At 44.1% G+C, this 22,961-nt stretch overlaps 1 protein-coding gene across 17 annotated transcripts in view; it reads left to right on the top strand.

The window, feature by feature from the left end:
* The window catches only part of ptpn5 (protein tyrosine phosphatase non-receptor type 5), a 134,428-nt gene that overhangs the window by 26,180 nt on the left and 85,287 nt on the right, over nt 1-22,961 (top strand). For 13 of the 17 annotated variants that reach the window (XR_011978530.1, XR_011978533.1, XR_011978532.1 and 10 more), the window contains exons 2-4: nt 5,876-6,054; nt 13,442-13,468; nt 16,601-16,711. Coding sequence is in view for 12 of the 17 variants with exons in the window: in XM_072671280.1 (XP_072527381.1) it covers nt 5,896-6,054; nt 13,442-13,468; nt 16,601-16,711 (297 nt within the window). In the remaining 5 variants the exon portion in view is untranslated. The remainder of the gene's footprint in view (nt 1-5,875; nt 6,055-13,441; nt 13,469-16,600; nt 16,712-22,961) is intronic. The other 4 variants (XM_072671273.1, XM_072671270.1, XM_072671274.1 and 1 more) reach the window with 3 other exon arrangements.

Below are 22,961 nucleotides of genomic sequence, written 5' to 3'. Positions count from 1 at the left end.
AAAGGGAGACCCCTAGTGGTCAGGATTTGTTGCAGTAAAGTTTGTTTGTGCCTTTCGTGTGGCCATAGCTGGTTTGGGCTGTATGGGGAAGCTAGACAGTTACATGTTCTCATTCTGTTTGTCGAAGTACCTGATGCGACGCGAGTTGGTGAGTTCAGGCCTGCTGAAGTTCGATGACAAGCCGGAGAACTACTGGGCCTGGAAGGCATCTTTCCACAGCTCAACTGAAGACTTAATGCTCTCTGCTAGAGAGGAACTTGATCTGCTGTGTAAATGGCTTGGGCCATCATCATCTGAGCAAGCTAGAAGAATCAGAGCGGTACACATTCACAATCCACCTTTAGGCCTCAGGATGCTGTGGAAGAGACTGGAAGATGTTTATGGCTCACTGGAGGTGATTGAGAACGCCCTCCTCAAAAAAGTAGAAGATTTCCCCAAAATCTCAGTCAGGGATAATCACAAGCTAAGGGAACTTGGAGACATTCTGATGGAGCTTGAAGCAGCTAAGGTGGATGGGTACTTGCCTGGCCTCTCCTATCTTAACACTTCCCGCGGAGTCAGCCCCATAGTCCAGAAACTCCCGCACACCCTAGAAGAAAAGTGGATAACTGTTGGATCACGTTACAAAGAACAACACAGAATTCCATACCCACCGTTCTCAGTCTTCATAAACTTCATTTGTGAACAAGCGAAAACACGCAATGACCCCAGCTTTGCCAGTATAACAGGATCATGGTGCGTAGCCAAGACAGAAAAGAGTAGCCTAACCAGTAACCAGTTAAGAACATCAGTTGCTGTGAAAAAGACTGAAGTTTCAGCCGACAGCAATGGCGGTGGCAGCCTCACAGCAACTCATGGTAACCCCGAAAAACAATGCCCGCTACATAACAAGCCACATCCACTGAGAAAGTGCTGCAGCTTCAGAAACAAAACACTAGATGAAAGAAAAGCATATCTGAAAGAAAAACACATCTGTTTCAGGTGCTGTGCGTCATCTACCCATGTTGCCAAAGACTGTGACAAGCCTTGCAATGCAAGGAGTGCAACAGTGACAAACACCTCTCAGCGCTGCATCCAGGGCCTGCCCCATGGAACGCTGATGTGCAACAGGCTGGTACAGACCATGGCGGAGAGCAGCGACAGGAAGTGGAGGCTGTCCCATCAGTGAATCCCAAATGCACAAAAGTCTGCGGCAGTGTTAACACCTCAAAGTCATGCTCCAAAGTCTTGTACTTGTGTATCCTGCAGGGCAAAGAGACAGAGCTCTGAAGACTTATGCAGTTCTTGATGAGCAAAGCAACAGGTCACTGTGCAGAACAGAGTTCTTTGAGCACTTCAGCATTAAAGGAGAAGGATTAACATACACTCTAAAGACATGTTTGGGGGTGTTTGAGAACGCAGGACGACGTGCCAGCAACTTCACTGTGGAATCGCTAGATGGCAGCATACAAATTCCGTTGCTTACCTTGATTGAATGTGACATGCTGCCAGACAATAGGTCTGAAATACCATCGCCAGAGGTAGCCAGATATCATCCTCATCTTGAGCACCTGGTGGATAAAATCCCAGCTGTAGACCCAGATGCGTCTATCCTGCTCCTCCTCGGGCGGGACTTGATCCAGGTGCACAAGGTACGAGAACAGTGTAATGGCCCTCACAGCTCGCCATTCGCCCAGCGGCTCAACCGTGGATGGGTGATCATTAGAGACGTGTGCCTGGGAAGAACTCACAGGACAACCAGTGTCAGCGTCTTTAGAACCAGTGTGCTGGTAAGTGGGCACCACTCCATTCTTAGCCCATGCACCTAGTCGTAAAGGAGAAGATTGACAGCCATGAGCCTCCCCACAGCTTCCCATGAACAATATGAACAATACCCTACTGGGAGTCCTCATGCGCTTCCGCAAAGAGCCCATAGCTGTGATGGCGGATATTCAGCAGATGTTTTACTGCTTCATTGTCCGGGAAGCACATCATGATTTTCTAAGATTTTTGTGGTTTGAAGATAACAACTCAAGCAAGCAGATCACAGAATACCGCATGAAAGTACATGTGTTTGGAAATTCTCCCTCCCCTGCGGTAGCCATATATGGCCTGAGAAAAGCAGCCCTGCATGGTGAGAAAGAACATGGTTCTGAACCTAAACAATTCATCATGAGGAACTTTTACGTTGACGATGGGCTTTCCTCTTTTCCCACTGAAGACGAAGCCATCTCGGTCCTGAAAAGAACACAGGAAATGTTAGCAGAGTCGAGCATCAAGTTGCAAAAAATAGCATCAAACAGCCGGGCTGTGATGGATGCCTTTCCCCCTGAAGAGAGGGCCAAAATCCTAGTGAATTTGGACCAGTTAACCATAGACCCCCTGCCACTACAACTGAGTCTAGGCCTTACATGGAACCTGAAGTCTGACACTTTCACCTTCTGCGTGTCCAGAGAACAGAAGCCATTCACTAGAAGAGGAATCTTGTCTACTGTCAATGGCCTTTATGATCCCTTGGGATACGTGTCACCAGTAACAATCCAAGGGAAGGCTTTGGTCAGGGAGCTGTCTACTAAACAGGCTGAATGGGATGATACCCTACCAGCGTTGAAGGAAGAACAGTGGAGACGGTGGACTGACTCACTCTGTGAGCTTGAACAGCTTCAGATAGACAGAACCTTTGTGCCTATTTCTCTGTGCTCTGCAAGACACAGAGAACTTTGTGTCTTCTCTAATGCGTCCGCTATGGCCATATCTGCAGTGGCCTATCTTAAAGCAACAGACATGGAGGGAAACAGTCATGTTGGATTTCTCATGGGTAAGTCAAAACTAGCACCACACCCTCCGCACACCATCCCACGATTGGAACTTTGTGCTGCTGTCGTGGCCACCGAAATGGCAGACTTGATCACTGACGAACTGGACATAGACATTCACAAGACCACATTCTACACAGACAGTTGGATTGTTTTGGGCTACATCCATAACTCAAGGAGAAGATTTCATGTATATGTAGCCAACAGAGTTGCTCGCATCAGGAGGTACACAAGCCCTGAGCAGTGGCACTTTGTCAGCACAGAACACAACCCTGCAGACCATGGGACCCGCTCAGTGCCAGCAGCTGTGTTGAAAGACACCAACTGGCTTAAAGGTCCAGCTTTCTTGTACAGAGACACCTGCTCACAAACGGAGACATTTGCGGTTATAGACCCAGATGCAGACGAAGATGTACGCTCACAACCCCTTTGTTGATGCAGATGGCCTGCTGAGAGTTGGAGGACGCATCTCTTTGGCTGACATACCCTGGGAGGAGAAACACCCGATCATTGTCCCCAAGAAGCACCACATAGCTACCTTACTGGTAAGACATTACCACGAACAGGTCGCTCATCAGGGCAGGCATCTGACGGAAGGTGCTGTCCGTTCTGCTGGTCTGTGGCTGATTGGAGGCAAAAGACTGGTGTCAAACATCATACACAAATGTGTGATCTGTAACAAGAGGGAGAATGGAAGAACAAAAAATGTCAAACTTACCTGCTGAACGACTCAACCCAGGTCCTCCGTTCACGAACGTAGGTGTCGACATTTGGCCCATGGATCATCAGTGCAAGACTAACTCGAGGTGGCATTGCAGAGAATAAACGCTGGGCGGTCATCTTCACCTGCCTACTTTCAAGAGCTGTGCACATTGAAGTGCTTGAATCTCTGTCATCCTCAAGCTTTGTAAATGCATTGAGAAGATTTACAGCTGTCCGTGGTCCTGTTCATCTCTTCCGCTCGGACAGAGGAACAAACTTTGTTGGGGCATGCAAGGAGCTTAAAATAAACTCTGAAGACCCTGAATTGACAACGTATCTTCAAGACCGAGGCAGCACATGGACATTCAACCCTCCCCACTCCTCACACGTGTGGAGTGTGGAAGAGGATGATAGGTGTTGCTCGTAGAATACTGGATGCCCTACTGCTTAAGATAAAGACCCTCCATCTGACTCATGTCACCTCATCCGGACGCACTCATGCCAGACCTCTAGTTCCTGTCTCTTCTGATCCAGACATGCCCACTGTTCTGACACCTTCTATGCTCTTGACACAGAAGATTGATCCAGTGCTGCCACCCCCAGGAGAGCACAACCTCAAAGACCTCTACAGCAAGCAGTGGAAGCAGGTCCAGGCTCTGGCTAATGCATTCTGGAAACGCTGGCGTCAGGAGTATCTGGTGTCACTACAACCAAGGTGGAAGTGGCATGTGGACAAGCCAAACCTGGCAGAAAGAGATGTTGTGCTTCTTAAAGACACACAAGTCAAGAGAAACGAGTGGCCTGTTGGAGTGGTGGTGAACGCCATTCCCAGCAAAGACTCTAAGGTCCGCAAAGTGGATGTAAAGATAGTCCGTCAGGGCACCCAGAAGGTTTATTCTAGGCCTGTCTCAGAGGTTATTTTACTTGTAAAAGGGGAATAGTGTTATAAGGCATTATAACAGGCGGGGAGTGTGATGTTCTGTTGCTAAAACATTGGGCAAAGGGAGACCCCTAGTAGTCAGGATTTGTTGCAGTAAAGTTTGTTTGTGACTTTCGTGTGGCCGGAGCTGGTTCGGGCTGTATGGGGAAGCTAGACAGTCACATTTTCTCATTCTGTTTGTGTGGCCAGGAAAACATTTGCCTGTAAGTATTTTCATGTTCAGTTGATGTGTATCTTGTACTGAAACTACCTCTGATGTAAACCTTGGTTGATAACAGAATAAGTTCTATATCTCGAGTTACTTTGTAAATGCTAACCGCTAGCATCTATGTGGATTCTTCCATAGGCGTTAGCCTTAAGCTAACGTATTGGTTTCTATTCAATTTAATGTGCGGTGTCACATGGGTGCACTGAGGAAACAAATGTAACTAAGATGTATTTTGTGTTTCTGCTTTGTAGTTTTACAATGAGTCTCAAGTAAAGCTTTAGGAAGAATTTTGGTGTCCGGCTTTTCTTGGGAGACCTGTTGGCTATCTGCCGAGCTTGTAGCTACACAGGAACAGGGGCAGAATATGTACAGTAATGAGACACTAGTACATTAGGATAAAGATTTGGTTTCTTCTTAATAGATTTTATGACTGCTAATTTAAGATGTTTGGGGTACATGCCCTAAGCTAAGAGACAAAGTTTAATATTGTTGAAAGTGGTCTAATTATAACTGGGAGTTCTTCTATTAGTAGTTTTAAGGGAACTGAGTCAAGTGTGCAGGTTGTATTATTTGTTTAATATCTGCCTGACCTTTTGTTTATAAATTTAGAAATAAAACTAAAATGTATTCTAGGATTGTTTTTGTTAATCTCAATCAGCGAAGTCACATATGCTGAGCGAGCTTTAATGAGTGCCCTTCTATACTCAATAAGACTGCTCATCCACGCAGGGTGAAATACCTCCATCTTGGTTGACAGCAATTTCCGCTCTAATTGCATACCGTTTGTTTTAAGTCTGATTGTTGTACCCTCATTTGGCTGCTAAAACATGTGTTACTTTGGAGACTGTAAGTAATTTGTTCACCCATGTCAGTGGGATAATAACAAGGATTCTTTGTTGTGTGAACAGTTCTGGGCACTGAGTGATTTTTTTCTGCAGTGGTTGTACATGAAGCCAGTTACTGCAGAATTGTGGATGTGCTAATCTAACAAAATATCTACTTGCTGTGCACAAAAAGACAAACTAAACAACAAGGGCCTATCATGTTACCTCTAGTAAGAATTTGCACTTCAATTTGATTAATTAAGCTAAAATGTTCTTTAAAATAATTTAGGCCTCTACATATATAATTGTCAATATATGAGATTACAGTACATTTGTGTTCTTGCATGTCCTTATGAGTCTTATATTCTAACATTCTTTCTTTATTTTGCTACATATTGTTTTCCAGAACATTTAAAGGAGAGCAGCATGGCAGAGTCTCCTACTAAGCAAGATATGCCAAGGGAACAAGGTAGCGATGCCACACATACCCCCAGTCATCCGTCATTGGCTCTGTGGAGTAGAATGTGGAGAGCAAGCATTACAGCTGGAGCATTTCTTCTGCTATACACACTTTCTCAAGTCACAGTGAGTTAACAAACATATTTATTCTTTGGATTCTAGAGAGCTGGAGTCTGGTGCAGTATAGTGTTACAACTTGGTCTAGTGTAACAGAAAATAAGAGTGGGCTCTCTCCCCAGACCCTCTGTGAGACCGAACACCAGACTCTGTAAAGTTGTATCAACCAGTATAAATTTGTTTTTAATCGGAGGAGGAAATATAACTTCAGCGGTGAGCATATGCCAAAACAAAAAACAAAACAATTACTTTAACTATAGACTAGATCTTGGTGGCCACTTACAGGACTTAACAAAAACAGATAAGTATCAGTATCTTTCCTGATGTTTTTCCTTATATGAATGCTTCTAACAGTAACTTTCTTTTTTGAGTTCTGTCTACTTAGCTTTCACATAGCTTAAATTTTTATTTTGTCCTAACTGACAATTTAGAAGACATTCAATACTCACATATGCCATTACAATGTAAATAAGTAAAGCCATAAAGTTAAAATAAACAACTGTGACTACCTACAAGAAGTGCTGTGTTGGTTTTACCATCTTATAGCTGACATATAATGATCACTAGATTCATGGTTATATGCTAATGCTAGACTTGATACTTAGACACCATGTCAGTGGTCTTCTTGTTGTAATCAACAAGTTTACCTTTTTTTTGTTTACCTCTTATGTCCAGGCTTGGTACCACTGTTGGCATGCTGTGCTATAATGAGTTTTATAACAAAGTATTGTTAGTTTTAAATACTTCAAATGTTTGTGCCATTATTTAATGCCATATTTTTTCATGTTGTAATACGTTTATGTAATTTCATTCAATATTTTTTGGCATTATAATGAAATTAGTATTGAAAATCATAGAATTTCATTGATACTGTGGACGTTAAGTGAGGTACCATATTTCTGATATTGTTACATACTTAGTAATCTTTCCTTCCAGAATTTGCTGGTCCTTAATTGATTCCATTCTTCTCACTACTGGATCCCAGTTCCACATACTTTTGCTCTCTGCGGCCAAAATATTTTTTAATAATTGTTTTTAAAAGCTATCAGGCTTATTGATATGTATTTTTGTGAACAATATTTTTATTTACTTTTATCAAAAATGAACACATTGCATTACATTACATCGTAATGCTAAGTACACTAAGCTAACTAAACTAAGTACATAGCAAGGGCCTGCCAAGGAAAAGGAAAATAAATAAATACATAAACCAAGTCAGACTTGGTCCCCAAATAGTAGAGTTTAGCAGTTAAGTTGGATTAGATTCCCCATATATTCATAACATACTAATGTAACAGATAGCCTACAAACAAAGTAATAGTTCTAGAATTGGCTCTATTGACCCTGACTGTCAAATGCTCTAATAATAACAAGTATTTAAACTTCGCTAACCACATCCTTTTAAGAGAGTCACCTGGCTCAAACCATGGTTTAAGCATGTTTTAGCAGCTGTTGAAGCTGTATACAAAACTCTCTGCTGACTTAAATTATTTTTTTAAAATCTCACTTTAACAGACATACACTATATGAACAAAAGTACTGGGACATTTTCCCATTCAGTGTTTCTTCCAATTATGAGTTAAGAGTTGATCCTGCTTTTGTTGGAGTAACTGTCAGTGCTGTCCAGGAAGGTTCTGATAAGGAGGACTTGATAGGCCTTTCGTTGTAAATTAAATCAAATACAATCAAAAATAAAATCAAATACAAATGAATGCTGAAACTAAGAAGTGTAATGAGCCAAACAGAATCAGACGCTTGCAGTGATGAAATATGAAAGAGGCTTTACTAATGGAGACGTTACCAAGTTCTTAGTCAAAACACAGTCCAAGGTCAATTCCAAAGTGTAGATGAATGCAAACAACAAAAACATAACATTGGCAAACAGTCTGAGTGGAAACGACGACTGTGCCCTCCGCTGGACTGCCCAATCAAGGCGGACCCAGAGCTGCATAGGTGTGAAGCACTGCTCCTCTGGGCCATATCCTTCCCAATCCACCAGGTACTGTAGAAGTCCCCCTCACCTCAGAGAATCCAGCAGTCTGCGCACAGCGTAGACCACGTCCCACCTGGTGTAGCTGGTTTAGAGCAAAATTTTGTTGCAGAACAAAGGCTGAAAGCCTTCTATCCACTTCCACACCCATAATTAGAGGAAATTATTTTCTCAGCAGATACAACCTGTACACTTGACTCAGTTCCCTCAAACTACTGAGATGTACTCCCAGTTATAATAAGACCTCTTTTAACAATAGTAGAATAGTTAAGGACGTGTACCCTAAGCTCTTAAATTAGCAGTCATAAAACCTAGAAGAATCTAGAGACCGAATCTTGATCCCAATGTACTGTCTAATTACAGACCCATTTCTAATCTAACATTTTAGAAAAAGCTGTGTCCCAACAACTCTGCTCACCTGGGTAACAACCACAAGACATTCCAATCTGGATTCAGACCCTATCATGGCACAAAGACAACTTTAGTGGACATAACAAACAATCTTTTTTTTTTCCTCCGATCAAGGCTTTATATCCTTATTAGTTCTACTTGACCTAAGTGCAGCATTTGACATAATAGATCACACTGTCTTCTTAGAAAGGTTAGAGAACATGGTTGGAATCACAGGAACTGCCTTACTGCCTAAATGAATGTTATTAGTTCATAAACGTTAAGCATTTATCTTCAAAAAAGTAAGATATGGAATTTCGCATGGTTCTATTTTATGGCTGTTATTATTTACATTATACATGTTGCCACGTTAACTTCCATTGTTTTGCAGATGATACACAGCTCTGTATATCAGTCAAACTTGATGACAAATGTAGATTAAAGAAAATTGAGGACTGTGTAAAGGATGTAACATGCTGGATGTCATATAACTTCCTTCTTCTAAACAGTGCCAAAACAGGGGTTTTCCTTTTGGGTCCAAAAGCCGCAACAAATAAAGAAAATAAAAATAAAGAAATCAGACTGAATGTTAAACTTGGCTGTTTTTTATTGTTATTCCTGGTTCTTCAGCTAACAATCTTGGCATCATAATTGATTTAGATCATAAGACCACCATATATATATATATATATATATATATATATATATGGTGAGATATAAAGATTATTTTTGACACCTGAGCAGTAGAACAATCTTATGTGGTGACTTTTAGCAATAATTTGGTTCCTCCCAAATTTCTTTCTTTTGCCTTGAGGGCGTTCCCCCTTGCCACTGTTGCCTTTGGCTTGCTTGGAGGTCTTAAGTTGTTATGTCTTGTTGATCCCTTGTCCTCTTACTGATTACTGATTCTGTAAAGCTGCTTTGTGACAGCTCCAGTTGTAAAAAGTGCTATACAAATTGATTTGATTTGATTTGATTTGATCAACCATCATAATTCTTCAAATCAGATCAAATCAATCAAATCAAATCAAATTTTATTTGTCACATACATAGTCATACACAGTATAACTTGCAGTGAAATGCTTTTATGACAGTTTGCCCACATCAAAGCTATACAATAAAGATCTACATTTAAACTTAACTAAACCTTAACTTAATGAAGTAAAGTGCAAAAGTACAAAAGAAAAATAAAATAAAAAATAAAAATAGAATAAGTTACATTTAAGTTAAAAAATAAAATATAAAAATATGAAAATATAGAAATATAAGCAAAAAAATAAAAATACAAATATATATACACAGATGAAATAGTGCGTGTCTGTGTGTGTGTGTGTATGTATATATATATATATATATATATATATATATATATATATATATATATATATATATATATGTATACATATGTACATATTTATCTGTATGTGAGTGTATGTGTGAGTTAAAAAGAAATATTTTCGTTATTGTCCGTAGTGTGTTTTCCGTGAGCCATGGTTGTGTATTGTAGTGAGTGAGGGTCCGGTTTGTGTATGTAGATATTTTAATTTAGTGTCCTAGTCGCTGTCCCCATTCAGGGCACGGATGGCTTGTGGAAAGAAGCTCCTCCTCATTCTCTCTGCGTTAGCCTTCAGGGTTCTTAAGCGTTTCCCAGAGGGCAACAGAGAAAACAGTCCATTGTTGGGATGACTGGGGTCCTTCACAATCTTCTTGGCCTTGGTCCAACACCGCTTCTTGTAGATGGACTGCAGGTCAGGAAACTCCATCCTAGTGATTCGCTCTGCTGAACGTCTCACTCGTCGTAGCGCTTGCCTGTCCTGCTTGGTGCTGTTCCCAAACCAGACTGTGATGTTCCCCGTGAGGATGCTCTCGATGGTGCAGGAGTAGAAGGATCGTAGTACCTTGGAGGGCAGTCTGAAGTCCCTCAGTCGTCTCAGGTGGTATAGGCGCTGACAAGCCTTCTTCGTTATGGTGTTGATGTGGCAACTCCATGACAAGTCCTGAGAGATGGTCACTCCAAGGTATTTGAAGCTTTCTACCCTATCCACTGCCGTTCCACTGATGTGGACAGGTTGGTAGCTCTTCTGCTGTTTCCTGCTAAAGTCCACAATCAGCTCCTTCGTTTTGCTGGCATTTAGCTGGAGATTATTATCCTGGCACCAGTTCTCCAGGGTTCTAATCTCTTCCAGGTAGGCCTTCTCGTTATTTCCTGAGATCAGGCCCACCACAACTGTGTCGTCAGCAAACTTAATGATGTTGGTGGAGCTGGAAGTGGCTTTGCAGTCTGAGGTGTACAGCGAGTACAGCAGAGGGCTAAGGACACAGCCCTGAGGGGCTCCGGTACTGAGGGTGAGGGTGGGTGAGACATGCTTGCCTACCCGAACAGCTTGTGGTCTGTTTGTGAGGAAGTTGGAGATCCAGTCACAGATGGATGGGTGGAGACCTAGATCTTCCAGCTTTGTGGTGAGTCTTGAGGGAATAATAGTGTTAAATGCTGAACTGTAGTCCACAAACAGCATTTTAACATAATTACCCCTCCCAGCATCCAGATGTGTCATCGATGTGGGGAGAAGGTGAGCAATGGCATCATCTGTGGAACGGTTTGGACGATATGCAAACTGAAACGGGTCCAGGGTGTCGGGCAGCGTGGATGTGATGAAGTCTCTCGCCAGCTTCTCGAAGCACTTCATCACGACTGATGTGAGGGCGACTGGGCGGTAGTCGTTGAGGCAGGCTGGCTGTGGTTTCTTCGGGACAGGGACGATGATGGACAGTTTGAAGCACGATGGAACAATCCCCTGCGTCAGTGAGAGATTAAAGATGTCCGCATTCAGAGCCTCCCGAATGCTTTTATCCACCCAGGGCTTCTGGTTGGGAAATGTTTTGACTGTAGATTTCTGGACGGTGTCGTCCGCTACTTTCCGACCGCGTCATCAAGAGCGTCCTGTAGCGCGGCCACTGATTGGTCCGTCCAGCGCTCGACCTCTCTCACCACCGGAAGCTCTTGCTTCAGCCTTTGTTTATATTTTGGTAGGAGAAAGATGGCGGCGTGGTCTGACTTCCCAAGCGGTGGTACTGATTGTGCTTTGTAGCTGTCTTTGTGTGTGGTGTAGCAGTGATCTAAAGTTCGGTGGCCCCGGGTGGGGCAGGTGATGTGTTGGTGAAAGTTCGCTGCCACACTTTTGAGGTTGGCGTTGTTAAAATCCCCAACAACAATGAGTGCAGCGTCCTTATGGTGGGTTTGGAGCTGTGTGAGTGTGTCGTGAAGCTCACACAGTGCGGTGTCCTTCTGTACATCGGGTGGAATGTACACTGTACAGACGATGACCGAGGTGAATTCCAGAGGAAGATAGAAGGGACGAAACTTTAGGGCGAGCAGCTCCAGGTTTGGTGTGCAGGAGCGTACGAGGGTCACAACATTAGCACTGTCGCACCACTTGTTGTTCACCATGATACATACTCCACCACCTCTTGACTTCCCCGACTTCACGGTTCTGTCCATGCGATGTACCGAGAAGAACTCGGCCGGCTGGCTGGCGTGGTCCGGTATCCCTGGGTTCAGCCATGTCTCGGTGAAACAGAGGAGGTTGCAGTCCCGAATGTCTCTCTGGAACTTGATTCTGGCCCGGAGGTCGTCGAGTTTGTTGTCTAGAGACTGGACGTTGGCTAGGAGAATACTAGGCAGAGGTGCCCTGTGTGCCCTGACTCTCAGTCTGTCTCTGACGCCGGCTCGCTTTCCTCGGTGTCGCTTCTTGTGGAGTTCGGCGTCCCGTTCTTTGTCCTCCTTCAGGATTTCTCTCGGCCAGCTTGGATCCGGAGTTAGCAGCGATTTAAGGTGAGTGAATTGTAAATTAACAGAAAGAAGAGTCTCTCGGTCGTATACAATATGAGCCATGATGAAAAGGTTTGAATAAAATAGCTAAAAACACTAAATTTAACTAAAAAAAGCTAGATGTGGTCAGAGCAGTCGTTACGGCGGCCGTCGTCAGCGGCGCCATCTTGGACTAAGTCTTCTTACCTCATAATCTCATACTGTGATTACGTTAGTAAAATGTGTTATGATTGCATCAGTGTACTGGAGCAGAAAAAAAAAGTCTTATGTGGTGGTACGGTGACATTTTCATTTCAAGTAGTTTTGGCCGGCGGAAGATGGCCACATGTGCCCACTGTTGAGACTGTTTTTTTCCTTGCCACTTTCACCTTTGGCTTGCTCATGCGTTATGTTTTTTTTGTTTCTTGTACTATTACTGGATCTGTGGAAAGCCTCTTTGTGACAACAACAGTTGTAAAAAAGCGCTATACAAAATAAATTGATTTTATTTAATTTAGCCAATTCCTGTATTTGGTCTTGAGTGTCACCAATATAAAAAATCCAGTCTCACAGAGATACGTTGTCAGAAACGGCATCAGAAATATTAATGACTAAAAAAATTGGGATACTCTGATCTAACATGAAAAAATGGCAAGGACATTTGTGAAGGTCCTGTCACAAGATGTCAAATAACCCAAAAACGTTTTTAGAAAGTAAGAATTCCTGTCAAAGTTTACATTGAAAAGTGTAGTTTGGAGTAAAATAATTTAAAAACATTGTTGATATTACTGAGTTCATGAACTACATCTGCCTTATTTATTCTGGTTGCATCAAAAAATGCTCTGGATTCATCTTCTTTTAGTTTTAATGTAAGTAGGTGGTTAGGCCTATCTAAGTGATAGGCCTAGTTCTATGTCAATGTCAGCTTTGGAAATGGAGTTATTTTACATTTAGATTTACATTTAAGGCAAGCGACAATTGCCTTATATGTAGCATTTGGTAGTTTCCTATAGAACCTGTGTGCTTGGCACTGATGAGCATGAGTTTCAAAAAGTCAGTTAAACCTTGTGTTAGCTGATGCAGAAATTTGAGTCAAATAACAAAGTATTGTTAAAGCACCACCTGATTATTCTAAAAGGTTCCTAATTTAAGGCAATACTGCATCTAATCTAATATTTTTGTGTTTTTACTATTTTGAATGCGCTAAGGATCTACTAGATTCTAGCATAAATCTGGTAAGTGCAATAGACAACAGTGGGTTAAGAGTCAGAATTTCTTGATGATCAATCCAGCTGTGAATGTATGGAAGCATTGAAGTTTGTCCCAATGACTGCACAATAACCTCTTAAGTGCAATAAGGTTTGGCATGTTATGCAGAATATGAAAAGCAAAATCATTAGGGGCACAGATGGATGACAGAAAGACTTTAATACGGTTTATCCTGACAATAGCATACAGTGAAAAAAAGTATTTAGTCAGTCACCAATTGTGCAAGTTCTCGCACTTAAAAAAAATGAGAGAGGCCTGTAATTGACATCATAGGTAGACCTTAGCTATGACAGACAAAATGAGAAAAAAAAATCTGAAAATCACATTGTCTGATTTTTAAATAATTTATTTGCAAATAATGGTGGAAAATAAGTATTTGGTCACCTACAAACAAGCAAGATGTCTGGCTGTCAGAAATCTAAAAGCAAAGTGGACTATTTGGAGAATAACGGCAACTCTAAACCTGCTAAAAAAACGAACCTCCAAGACCTGTTCTGATCCACAGCAAATAAATCACCAGGAGGATGGATTTCCTCCTGAATTTAATAAAGTGTTTCAGGATCTCCTTATTCCACTTTTAATGGAAATATTAGAGCAAGCAAGACAGGGGAAACGTTTTCCAGAATCTAATGCTATTATATCTGTTATTTATAAGAAAGTGAAAGACCCACTACAGTGTGCCAACTACAGGCCAATTTCACTTCTTAATACAGACTACAAACTGGTTACTACAATGATAGCAAAAAGACTTATCCTCCGTTGTTAGTTAATCCAGATTAGACAAGCTTCATTATTAAGCGGTTATCCTCAGATAACTTTTCCAGTAGACCCAGAAATGTGTCTCTTGGGAAATTATATGAATGCAGATTTTAGAAATAAATTTGATCTACAGCTTACTGAAATTATGTTAACCACAGCTAAATGTATTGCACTAAAGTGGAAATCAGATGCTCTTATTCCTGTTGGAATGTGGCTTTCTGAAATTAAAAGCTGTATACCCTTATAAAAAATAACTTATCAAATAAATAATAATAGCAAAGTATTTTATAAATCTGGCAACCATTTATTGATTATATTAAGGATATTTCACTGGAACAGATTGAAGATACAACCACAAATAAATCTAATTTAAATGATCATATCTCTCTCCCATTACATCATGTTAATTGTATGTATTTATTTCTTTTATGTACAGTATATGTATGTGTATGCATGTATTTATGTGTACATGTATATAAACATAACATAAACATATGATGTGTTTTTCTTTTGTCTATGTTATTAGTATATACATTAAAAACTAAATAAAAAATAATAAAATAAAAAGAAATAAGCATGGATCCCACCAAGATTTCGGCCATGGCAGAATGGCAGTGTCCTACATTGCTCTGTCTAGTTCAACATCCAACAGCCTGCCTCACCCCAGCTTAGCACAATTATGACTTGGGTAATCCAAAGTTGCTGTACACTAGAAGAGTACAGTGGGGGTGGAGACAGCCGTATGGCAGGCACTCTTCCAGATCCAGGTCAGTTTTGTCATTGCTGCAAAGCTTTGCAGAATGCATGCAAACACCTCCAAGCTGAATTTTTTGTATGTCCTCTCCACGCAAGATCTCAGCCCATGGGGTCAAAATGATCACAAGAACGGTAAGCAAAATCCCAGAACCACACGGGGGGACCTAGTGAATGACCTGCAGAAAGCTGGGACCAACGTTGGCTCAGCGGTTAGAGCGTCGGGATATCGATAACGGGGTTGTGGGTTTGATTCCCAGGCTCAGCAAGCTGCAACTGTTGGGCCCTTGAGCAAAGCCCTTTACCCTCTCTGCTCCCCGGGCGCTGGAGTTGGCTGCCCACCGCTCTGAGTGTGTGTGTGTGTACTCACTGCCCCTAACACATGTGTGTGTGAGTGTGTGTTCACTACCAGATGGGTTGAATGCGGAGGACACATTTCGCTGTACAGTGTACTCTGTACAGTGACAAATACGTGCACCTTTACCTTTTACTACCGTCAGTAACACACTATGCTGCCAGGGACTCAGATCTTGCAGTGCCAGACGTGTTCCCCTGCTTAAGCCAGTACAAATCCGGGCGCGTCTGAAGTTTGCTAGAGAGCATTTGGATGTTCCGGAAGAGTATTGGGAGAATGTCTTATGGTCAGATGAAACCAAAGTAGAACTGTTTGGTACAAACACCACTTGTTGTGTTTGGAGGAGAGTGAATGCTCAGTTGCATCCAAAGAACACCATACCAACTGTGAAGCATGGGGGTGGCAACATCATGCTTTGGGGCTGTTCCTCTGCAAAGGTACTAGGACGACTGGTCCGTGTACATGAAAGAATGAATGGGGCCATGTATTGTGAGATTTTGAGTGCAAACCTCCTTCCATCAGCAAGGGCATTGAAGATGAAACATGGCTGGGTCTTTTAGCATGACAATGATCCCAAGCACACTGCCAGGGCAACAAAGGAGTGGCTTCATAAGAAGCATTTTGTCTCTCATAGTTGAGGTCTACCTATGATGTCAATTACAGGTCTCTCTCATCTTTTTAAGTGGGAGAACTTGCACAATAGGTGACTGACTAAATACTTTTTTTCCCCACTGTACATACATATGGCATTCCCATTGTGTTAATTTCTCAAAATGTGCACACACTAAGTGCTAAGTGTCCCAGCTTAGTCAGCTACAGAACCTCTCTCCCAACATTTTTGCAGCCAAGACTCCTGCCGACAGGAACGCACACACATACACACACAACCTGAGTAGTCCTCTTCGTCATACACACACACTGTATTGACATGGACAGGATGTTGGATAATCACCACTCCAACAATTTATTTTTGATGCAGTAAATATTTATTCAAAATCTAGTTGAATGATCACATTGTCTTGTTTTTTTTATATACCTTCAAGCGCTCTATTATTTAACGATTACTAATAAATAATAAATATTCAAATAGTTTTATCCAAACAATTTGATTATATAACATGCAGATATCTAAAATGTTGTCAAATTTCATGAATACTAATGAATACTCAAATAGCTTCATGAATAGTTCTCAAAATGCATTTTGACATTTGTATGTATGTGTTGTGTGCAGGGTTTGTGGGTTTTGTATATGCTGAACGGATACAGAGCTTTCCCAGCAGCACACAAAGTGTTGGACCTCCTGCAGTACCTCCTGTCAACTGCTGACTCGTCAGACCAACAGGTGACTATCTACAGAACAATACAAAAAAAAAGCGAATGTTTATTCATTTACAATGCTAGCAGATCATGTGCAGTGGAATTTTACCCTTTCTAGTGTAATATTTTGTTTATTTAATAAGCTGTAAGTTTTTAATCTTTCTAGTTACCATATCTGACATTTTCCATTTTAATGTCTTGTTTCTTTAGGGTAATTTTATGAAGTAGAGTTAGTATTAAATTAGTTTACCAGGTAAGTACTACCTGCAAAATCAATTTAGAATTGTTTAGTTAAAATATGAAGAAGAAACTGCTAGCAAAGTCCACAGAGAACATTCTAAAAATGGTCTTTTTCAAGTATTTCAACACAACAACGTATGCATGGTGTCTGCTAGCATTGTGCTACCAGACATCTAAAATCAGCATCAGAAACAAAAAGAATACTAAAGATTCTAAAGCATGTTTCTAAAGATTTTAAAGCATGTGACTACTATAAAGGTTTATCAATGCCGTTACTTTGTAATATTTTCAATAATTTAAGATTTCAAGATTCTAAGTAGACCTGAAAATTATTTTTTTAAATCAATATTTTAAATAGTTAAACATATATGGCAGTCTGTTCCCTGATGTTTTTCACGTTATTTGAATGCTTAGATATCTAATCTTATTTATAGTTCTGTCTACTCAATATAACTTTTACTTTTATGTGTTCTCAAATGTTTTAGAAGTCCTCCAATACTCACATCTGCTGTTACAACAAATTAAAGTATTATTTATTCCCTTGCAACTTTTCATCAAATATTTCTGAAGTTAAATCAACTGAATGTTTAAGAGAATATGTGTTCCGTGAAAAATGGAACATGAGAAATGGTTAACTTTCTGTTGGACAGAACCACTGAGTCATTTGTTCAACATGGAAACATGGAAACGGCAATTTACGCGAAATTTTCCACCCCTTTGCAACCCTACTGCTACTGCTTACCTGCGGGGCTCCAATGTTGCTGACCACTCTGTCCTACACACAGCGCTGGGGTCATACATACTGTGGTCTGCCAGTCAAGTAGTCCACAATCCAGGACATGTCACACAGGCCATCTGCTTGTTTCACTGTCAGCTTGTCACTCATAAGAGCAGGCCAAAGGCTGTTAAATGCACTCAATATCTAAAAAAAAATGAGACTCACAAGTAGCAGGTAGATTATTGTGAGCAGGCAGCATGTACCGTCAGCCACCAGCCACCGTCAGCCACCGCTCCAAAGTGGTCTAGATGGTGTCACTGCTCACGGACCGAGCTCTAGCGTGGGCTACGGCCCTGTGGGAGCAGAACTCTCCTGAATGCCTTACTGCTCAGGCGTTCACTAAGGCGTTACGTCAGACGTTTTACCAGCCATTAGAGGGCAGAGACGCTGGCCCACGCCTGCTAGACCTCACCCAGGGTGCACGCTCTGTAGCAGAATATGCTATAGACTTCCGCACTCTGGCAGCGGAGAGTGCTTGGGGTGAAGAGGCCTTGAGGCCGATCTTTTTACGGGGTCTCAATGGCAAGATGAAGGACGAGCTCGCCACCCGTGACCTACCCTCTACGCTCACCGACCTCTATGACGTGTGCATCCGCCTGGACAACCGCATACGTCAGAGAGCCAGAGAAAGAGCACGTAACCCTCGTGCTACGGGTTCTTGGCACCAGCAACCAGTAAATCCCACTTGGGAACCCCCACCACGGGAGGCTCCTGAGCCCATGCAACTGGGCGGTGCCCGGTTACCTGACCATCTACCACCCAGACCTGTCCCAGGGAACAGGTCTAAGACAATCCCTTATAAGTCGGGAAACGAGAGGGTCTAACTCGAGCGGGGGACTCGGCCTTAGACCATGTGGTATCCCCCATCTCAGGACTACACCTCCCGGTTACCCTAGCCTGGACCTCCCAACATACATCGCTGAAAGCCTTTGTGGATTCTGGGGCTGCGGGCAATTTTGTGGACAGTTCACTGGCTGCTAGTCTCTGCCTTCCCGTGGACCCCCTGGAACGCCCACTACCTGTCCATGCCATAGATGGGAGGATTGTGGGATCTGGTCCCGTGACCCATCGCACCCAACCAGTAACACTGCGGATTGGGGCGCACACTGAGCAGGTGGAATTGTACCTGACTCAGGCACCTCATCTGCAGTTGGTGCTGGGCTACCCCTGGCTGGAACTCCATAACCCTCGAATAGATTGGACAACCCGCTCAGTCTATGCTTGGGGGCCACATTGTCAGGGGACCTGTCTGGGTCACAAGGAAGAACCCCCCCAGAAAGACCTTAAGCCGAAGTCAGTCATTCCTCATCTGGACAGGGTTCCTGAGGTGTATTGGGATCTCTGTGCTGTGTTCCGTAAGGAGGAATCGCAAATCCTGCCCCCCCACAGGCCTTACGACTGTCCCATAGATCTTCCGGGGACCACTCCCCCGAGGGGGCGCCTGTTTGCGATTTCCCCTCCGGAACGTGCTGCCATGGACTCCTACATTAAGGAGGCATTGGAGTCCGGTTTCATACGTCCATCCTCATCCCCGGCTGGGGCTGGTTTCTTCTTTGTGGGGAAGAAAGATGGCGGACTCCGCCCATGCATAGATTATCGAGGTCTGAACGCGATGACTGTGAAAGACTGCTATCCCCTCCCCCTCATGTCGACTGCTTTTGAGGCACTGCAGCAGGCATCAGTCTTTACCAAACTGGACCTGCGCAGTGCCTACAACCTAGTCCGCATACGACAGGGGGATGAGTGGAAAACCGCTTTCATCACCCCTACAGGGCATTATGAGTATCGCGTCATGCCTTTCGGCCTCATGAATGCCCCAGCAGTTTTCCAGCGTCTTATCAACGACGTGTTACGGGAGGCGTTGGACCGTTTCGTATATGTCTACCTCGATGACATTTTAATATACAGCCAGTCCCTGGAGGAACACGTGGGACACGTCAGGCGAGTCCTCCAACTGCTCTTGGAGAACCGTCTCTTCGTCAAGTTGGAGAAGTCTGTGTTCCACACAGAGACTGTGTCGTTCCTGGGGTTTATAATCTCCAAAGGCACCCTCCAAATGGATCCAACCAAGATTCAGGCCGTCAAGGACTGGCCACGTCCTTCTTCTCTCAGGCAAGTCCAGTCCTTCCTGGGGTTCGCAAACTTCTTTCGCCGTTTTGTGCGGAACTTCAGTACAGTGGCGGCTCCCCTCACTGCCCTGACTCGAAAGACCCCAGGCCCCTTTCGTTGGTCCATGGAGGCTCAAAGGGCCTTTGAAGAGATTAAGGTGAGGTTGACCTCACCCCCGGTTTTACAGCTACCGGACCCCAATGAACCGTTTGTCGTCGAGGTAGACGCCTCAGATGTAGGCGTAGGTGCGGTTCTGTCTCAACGCCTGGAGGAGTGGAGGCACTGGCTTGAGGGGGCCCAACACCCATTTATTGTTTGGACGGACCACAAAAATTTGGCTTACATACAGCAGGCCAAACGACTAAACCCTCGGCAGGCCCGATGGGCGCTGTATTTTGGCCGTTTCCGTTTTACACTGTCCTATCGGCCGGGTTCAAAGAACACCAAGCCAGATGCCTTATCCCGGCAGTGGGAACCCCGGAGACCCAATCCAGAGCCAGAACCAATCATCCCTTCCTCTCAAATAGTTGCTCCCCTCCGCTGGAACATTGAGCAAGACATAGTGCAAGCTCTCCGACGGGAGCCTGACCCCGGGGGTGGTCCTCCTGGTCGGCAATATGTGCCCTCCGCAGTTCGCCAGGCGCTTCTGCAATGGGGACATTCTTCCCCATTTTCTGGCCACCCAGGTGCGGTCCAGACATTGGAGTTCCTCCGGAGACGCTTCTGGTGGCCAGGAATGGACAAGGACACACGTGCCTATGTTGCCTCATGTGAAGTGTGTGCCAAAAACAAGACCCTCCGGTCCCGACCACCTGGCCTTTTACATCCGTTGCTGACTCCGGCTCGTCCGTGGTCCCATGTGTCCCTGGACTTCGTGACGGGTCTTCCACCGTCCAAAGGCAACACGGTTATAATGGTGGTCGTGGACCGTTTCTCCAAGGCATGCAAGTTCGTTGCATTGCCCAAACTCCCCTCGGCCCAAGAGACAGCAGAATTGCTGTTGCAGCACATAGTGAGGGTGCACGGAATGCCTTGCGACCTAGTGTCAGATCGGGGACCCCAATTCGCCAGCTGGTTTTGGAGGGCCTTCTGCCAGTTGATGGGAGCCACGGTCAGCCTTACTTCAGGTTTCCACCCCGAATCGACTGGACCGGCTGAACGAACCAACCAGGACCTTGGTCAGCTGCTCCGCTGCTTGACGGCAGGGAACTCAGCCTCTTGGGTAGACCAACTGCCCTGGGCGGAGTATGCTCACAACACGCTTTGGCACTCGTCCCTGGGCATGTCTCCATTCGAGTGCCAATTTGGGTACTCTCCTCCCTTGTTCGCAGAACAAGAGATGGAGGTGGGGGTTCCCTCTGCTGTGCAGCTTGTCCGTCGATGTCGTAGGACCTGGCAGAAGGCTCGGGCCACCCTACTGGCAACCTCGATGGCCAGAAAGCGGATTGCGGATCGCAAGAGGCGTTGTGCTCCATCTTTCCGTGTGGGTCAAAGGGTGTGGCTGTCCACCCGAGACCTCCCGCTGTGGGGTTTCTCGCACAAACTGTCCCCTAGGTACGTGGGGCCCTTCAAGATACTTCGGCGAGTGAACCCGGTCTCCTTCCGGCTGCAACTGCCCGCAAGTATGAAGGTTCATCCCACCTTCCATGTGTCCCGCCTGCGTCCGTTTGTGTGTGGGGCCCCTGCACCTCGGGCCCGGCCCCCTCCCCCACGCATGGTGGGGGGTGCCCCAGCGTACACCGTCCGGCGTTTGCTGGACATGCGTACGGTCCGGGGTGGTACTCAGTATCTGGTTGACTGGGAGGGCTACGGGCCTGAGGAGCGGTCCTGGGTTCCAGCACACCAAATCCTGGATCCTACGCTGATCAGGGATTTCAGGCGTGATCGTGCAGCTGGGTTGGGGCCGTCGGGTGCCGTCCCTAGGGGGGGGTACTGTGAGCAGGCAGCATGTACCGTCAGCCACCAGCAGGGGGCCTGGCCAGCAAAGTAGGAAAGCTGGTGGGGTTGGAGCAAAGAACTCCAAGCCCCAGAATTCCCAGCGGTAATCAATGCTGACCAGACCCACCTGTGTGGCATGGTATAAATACACCCAGCCAAACACACTTCCCCGTCGCACCTTTGTAGAGGGGCGAACGGTAACAGTGGGTTTATGTTGAAAAGAGAAAAGTGAAGTTTAAGCTGTGAACAGAAAAGAGAAAAGTGAACAGCTGTGGAAAAAAAGAAAAAAGAAAAGTTTAAGCTGTGAACAGAAAAGAGAAAAGTGAACAGCTGTGAAGAGAAAAGTGAAAAAGAGAAAAGAATTTGAGTTGTCTTTAGTTTGGTTTTCCTTTGTTTGTTTTCCCGCCTTTTTGTGTTGCTTACGCTCAGTGCTTATACTGCCACCCCTCACAGCTGTGGTGGCACAGTGGAAATACACTGGGCTCCCATTATCAAAGTTGGGAGTTCAAGCCCAACAGTCATCAAGCACACACCACAAAAGGAGTTCTCATTTGACAATAATAAAACAAACTTTAACTGCACTTGAGTCCAAACCCCACACCACACCGTAACAATTATAGCGTCCTCAGCTCTGTTAGGCGAACTGGAGGGGGTCCAGAAGTAGCTGATCCAGAACTAGCCTTTCAATGGTCTTCATGACGTGTGACGTCAGTGCCATTGGCCTGTAGTTCTTGATGTTACTGGGTGGCAGCATCTTCGGAACAGAAAAAATGTAGGCCGATTTTCACATCACAGGGACCTCTGGACAGGTCTAAAAGTTTCAAAAGTTTGACAAGACTGAGTTTCACAGAACATTTGTTTGACCTATAACTTATTTTTACTCAAATTAGTTGATGCAAAAAGGAATACTAGTATTTTGTATGACCTCTTTGATTTTTAAGAACAGAATCAAGTATTCTAGGCATGGAATGAACAAGCTTGCAACATATTAAAACATCATTCTTTTTCCATACTTTGAAAATAATTAAGGGCACAGAGTGATGGTAGAACCTTCTCTTACAAAATAGTGCAGTACATCTGTGAATTCATGATACCATCAATAAAATGCAGCTCCCCAACACCAGCAGCATTCACGCAGCCCCAAATAAAGACACTGCTCCCACCATGTTTCACCGTAGGTACCATTTTTCTTTGAACTCCTCACATTTGC

The sequence above is a fragment of the Salminus brasiliensis genome, chromosome 25 (genome assembly GCF_030463535.1).
Source record: "Salminus brasiliensis chromosome 25, fSalBra1.hap2, whole genome shotgun sequence".
NCBI classification, from domain to species: Eukaryota; Metazoa; Chordata; class Actinopteri; order Characiformes; family Bryconidae; genus Salminus; species Salminus brasiliensis.
The sequence above is the reverse complement of the archived record's forward strand: the minus strand, read 5'-3'. Positions and strand labels throughout refer to the sequence as shown.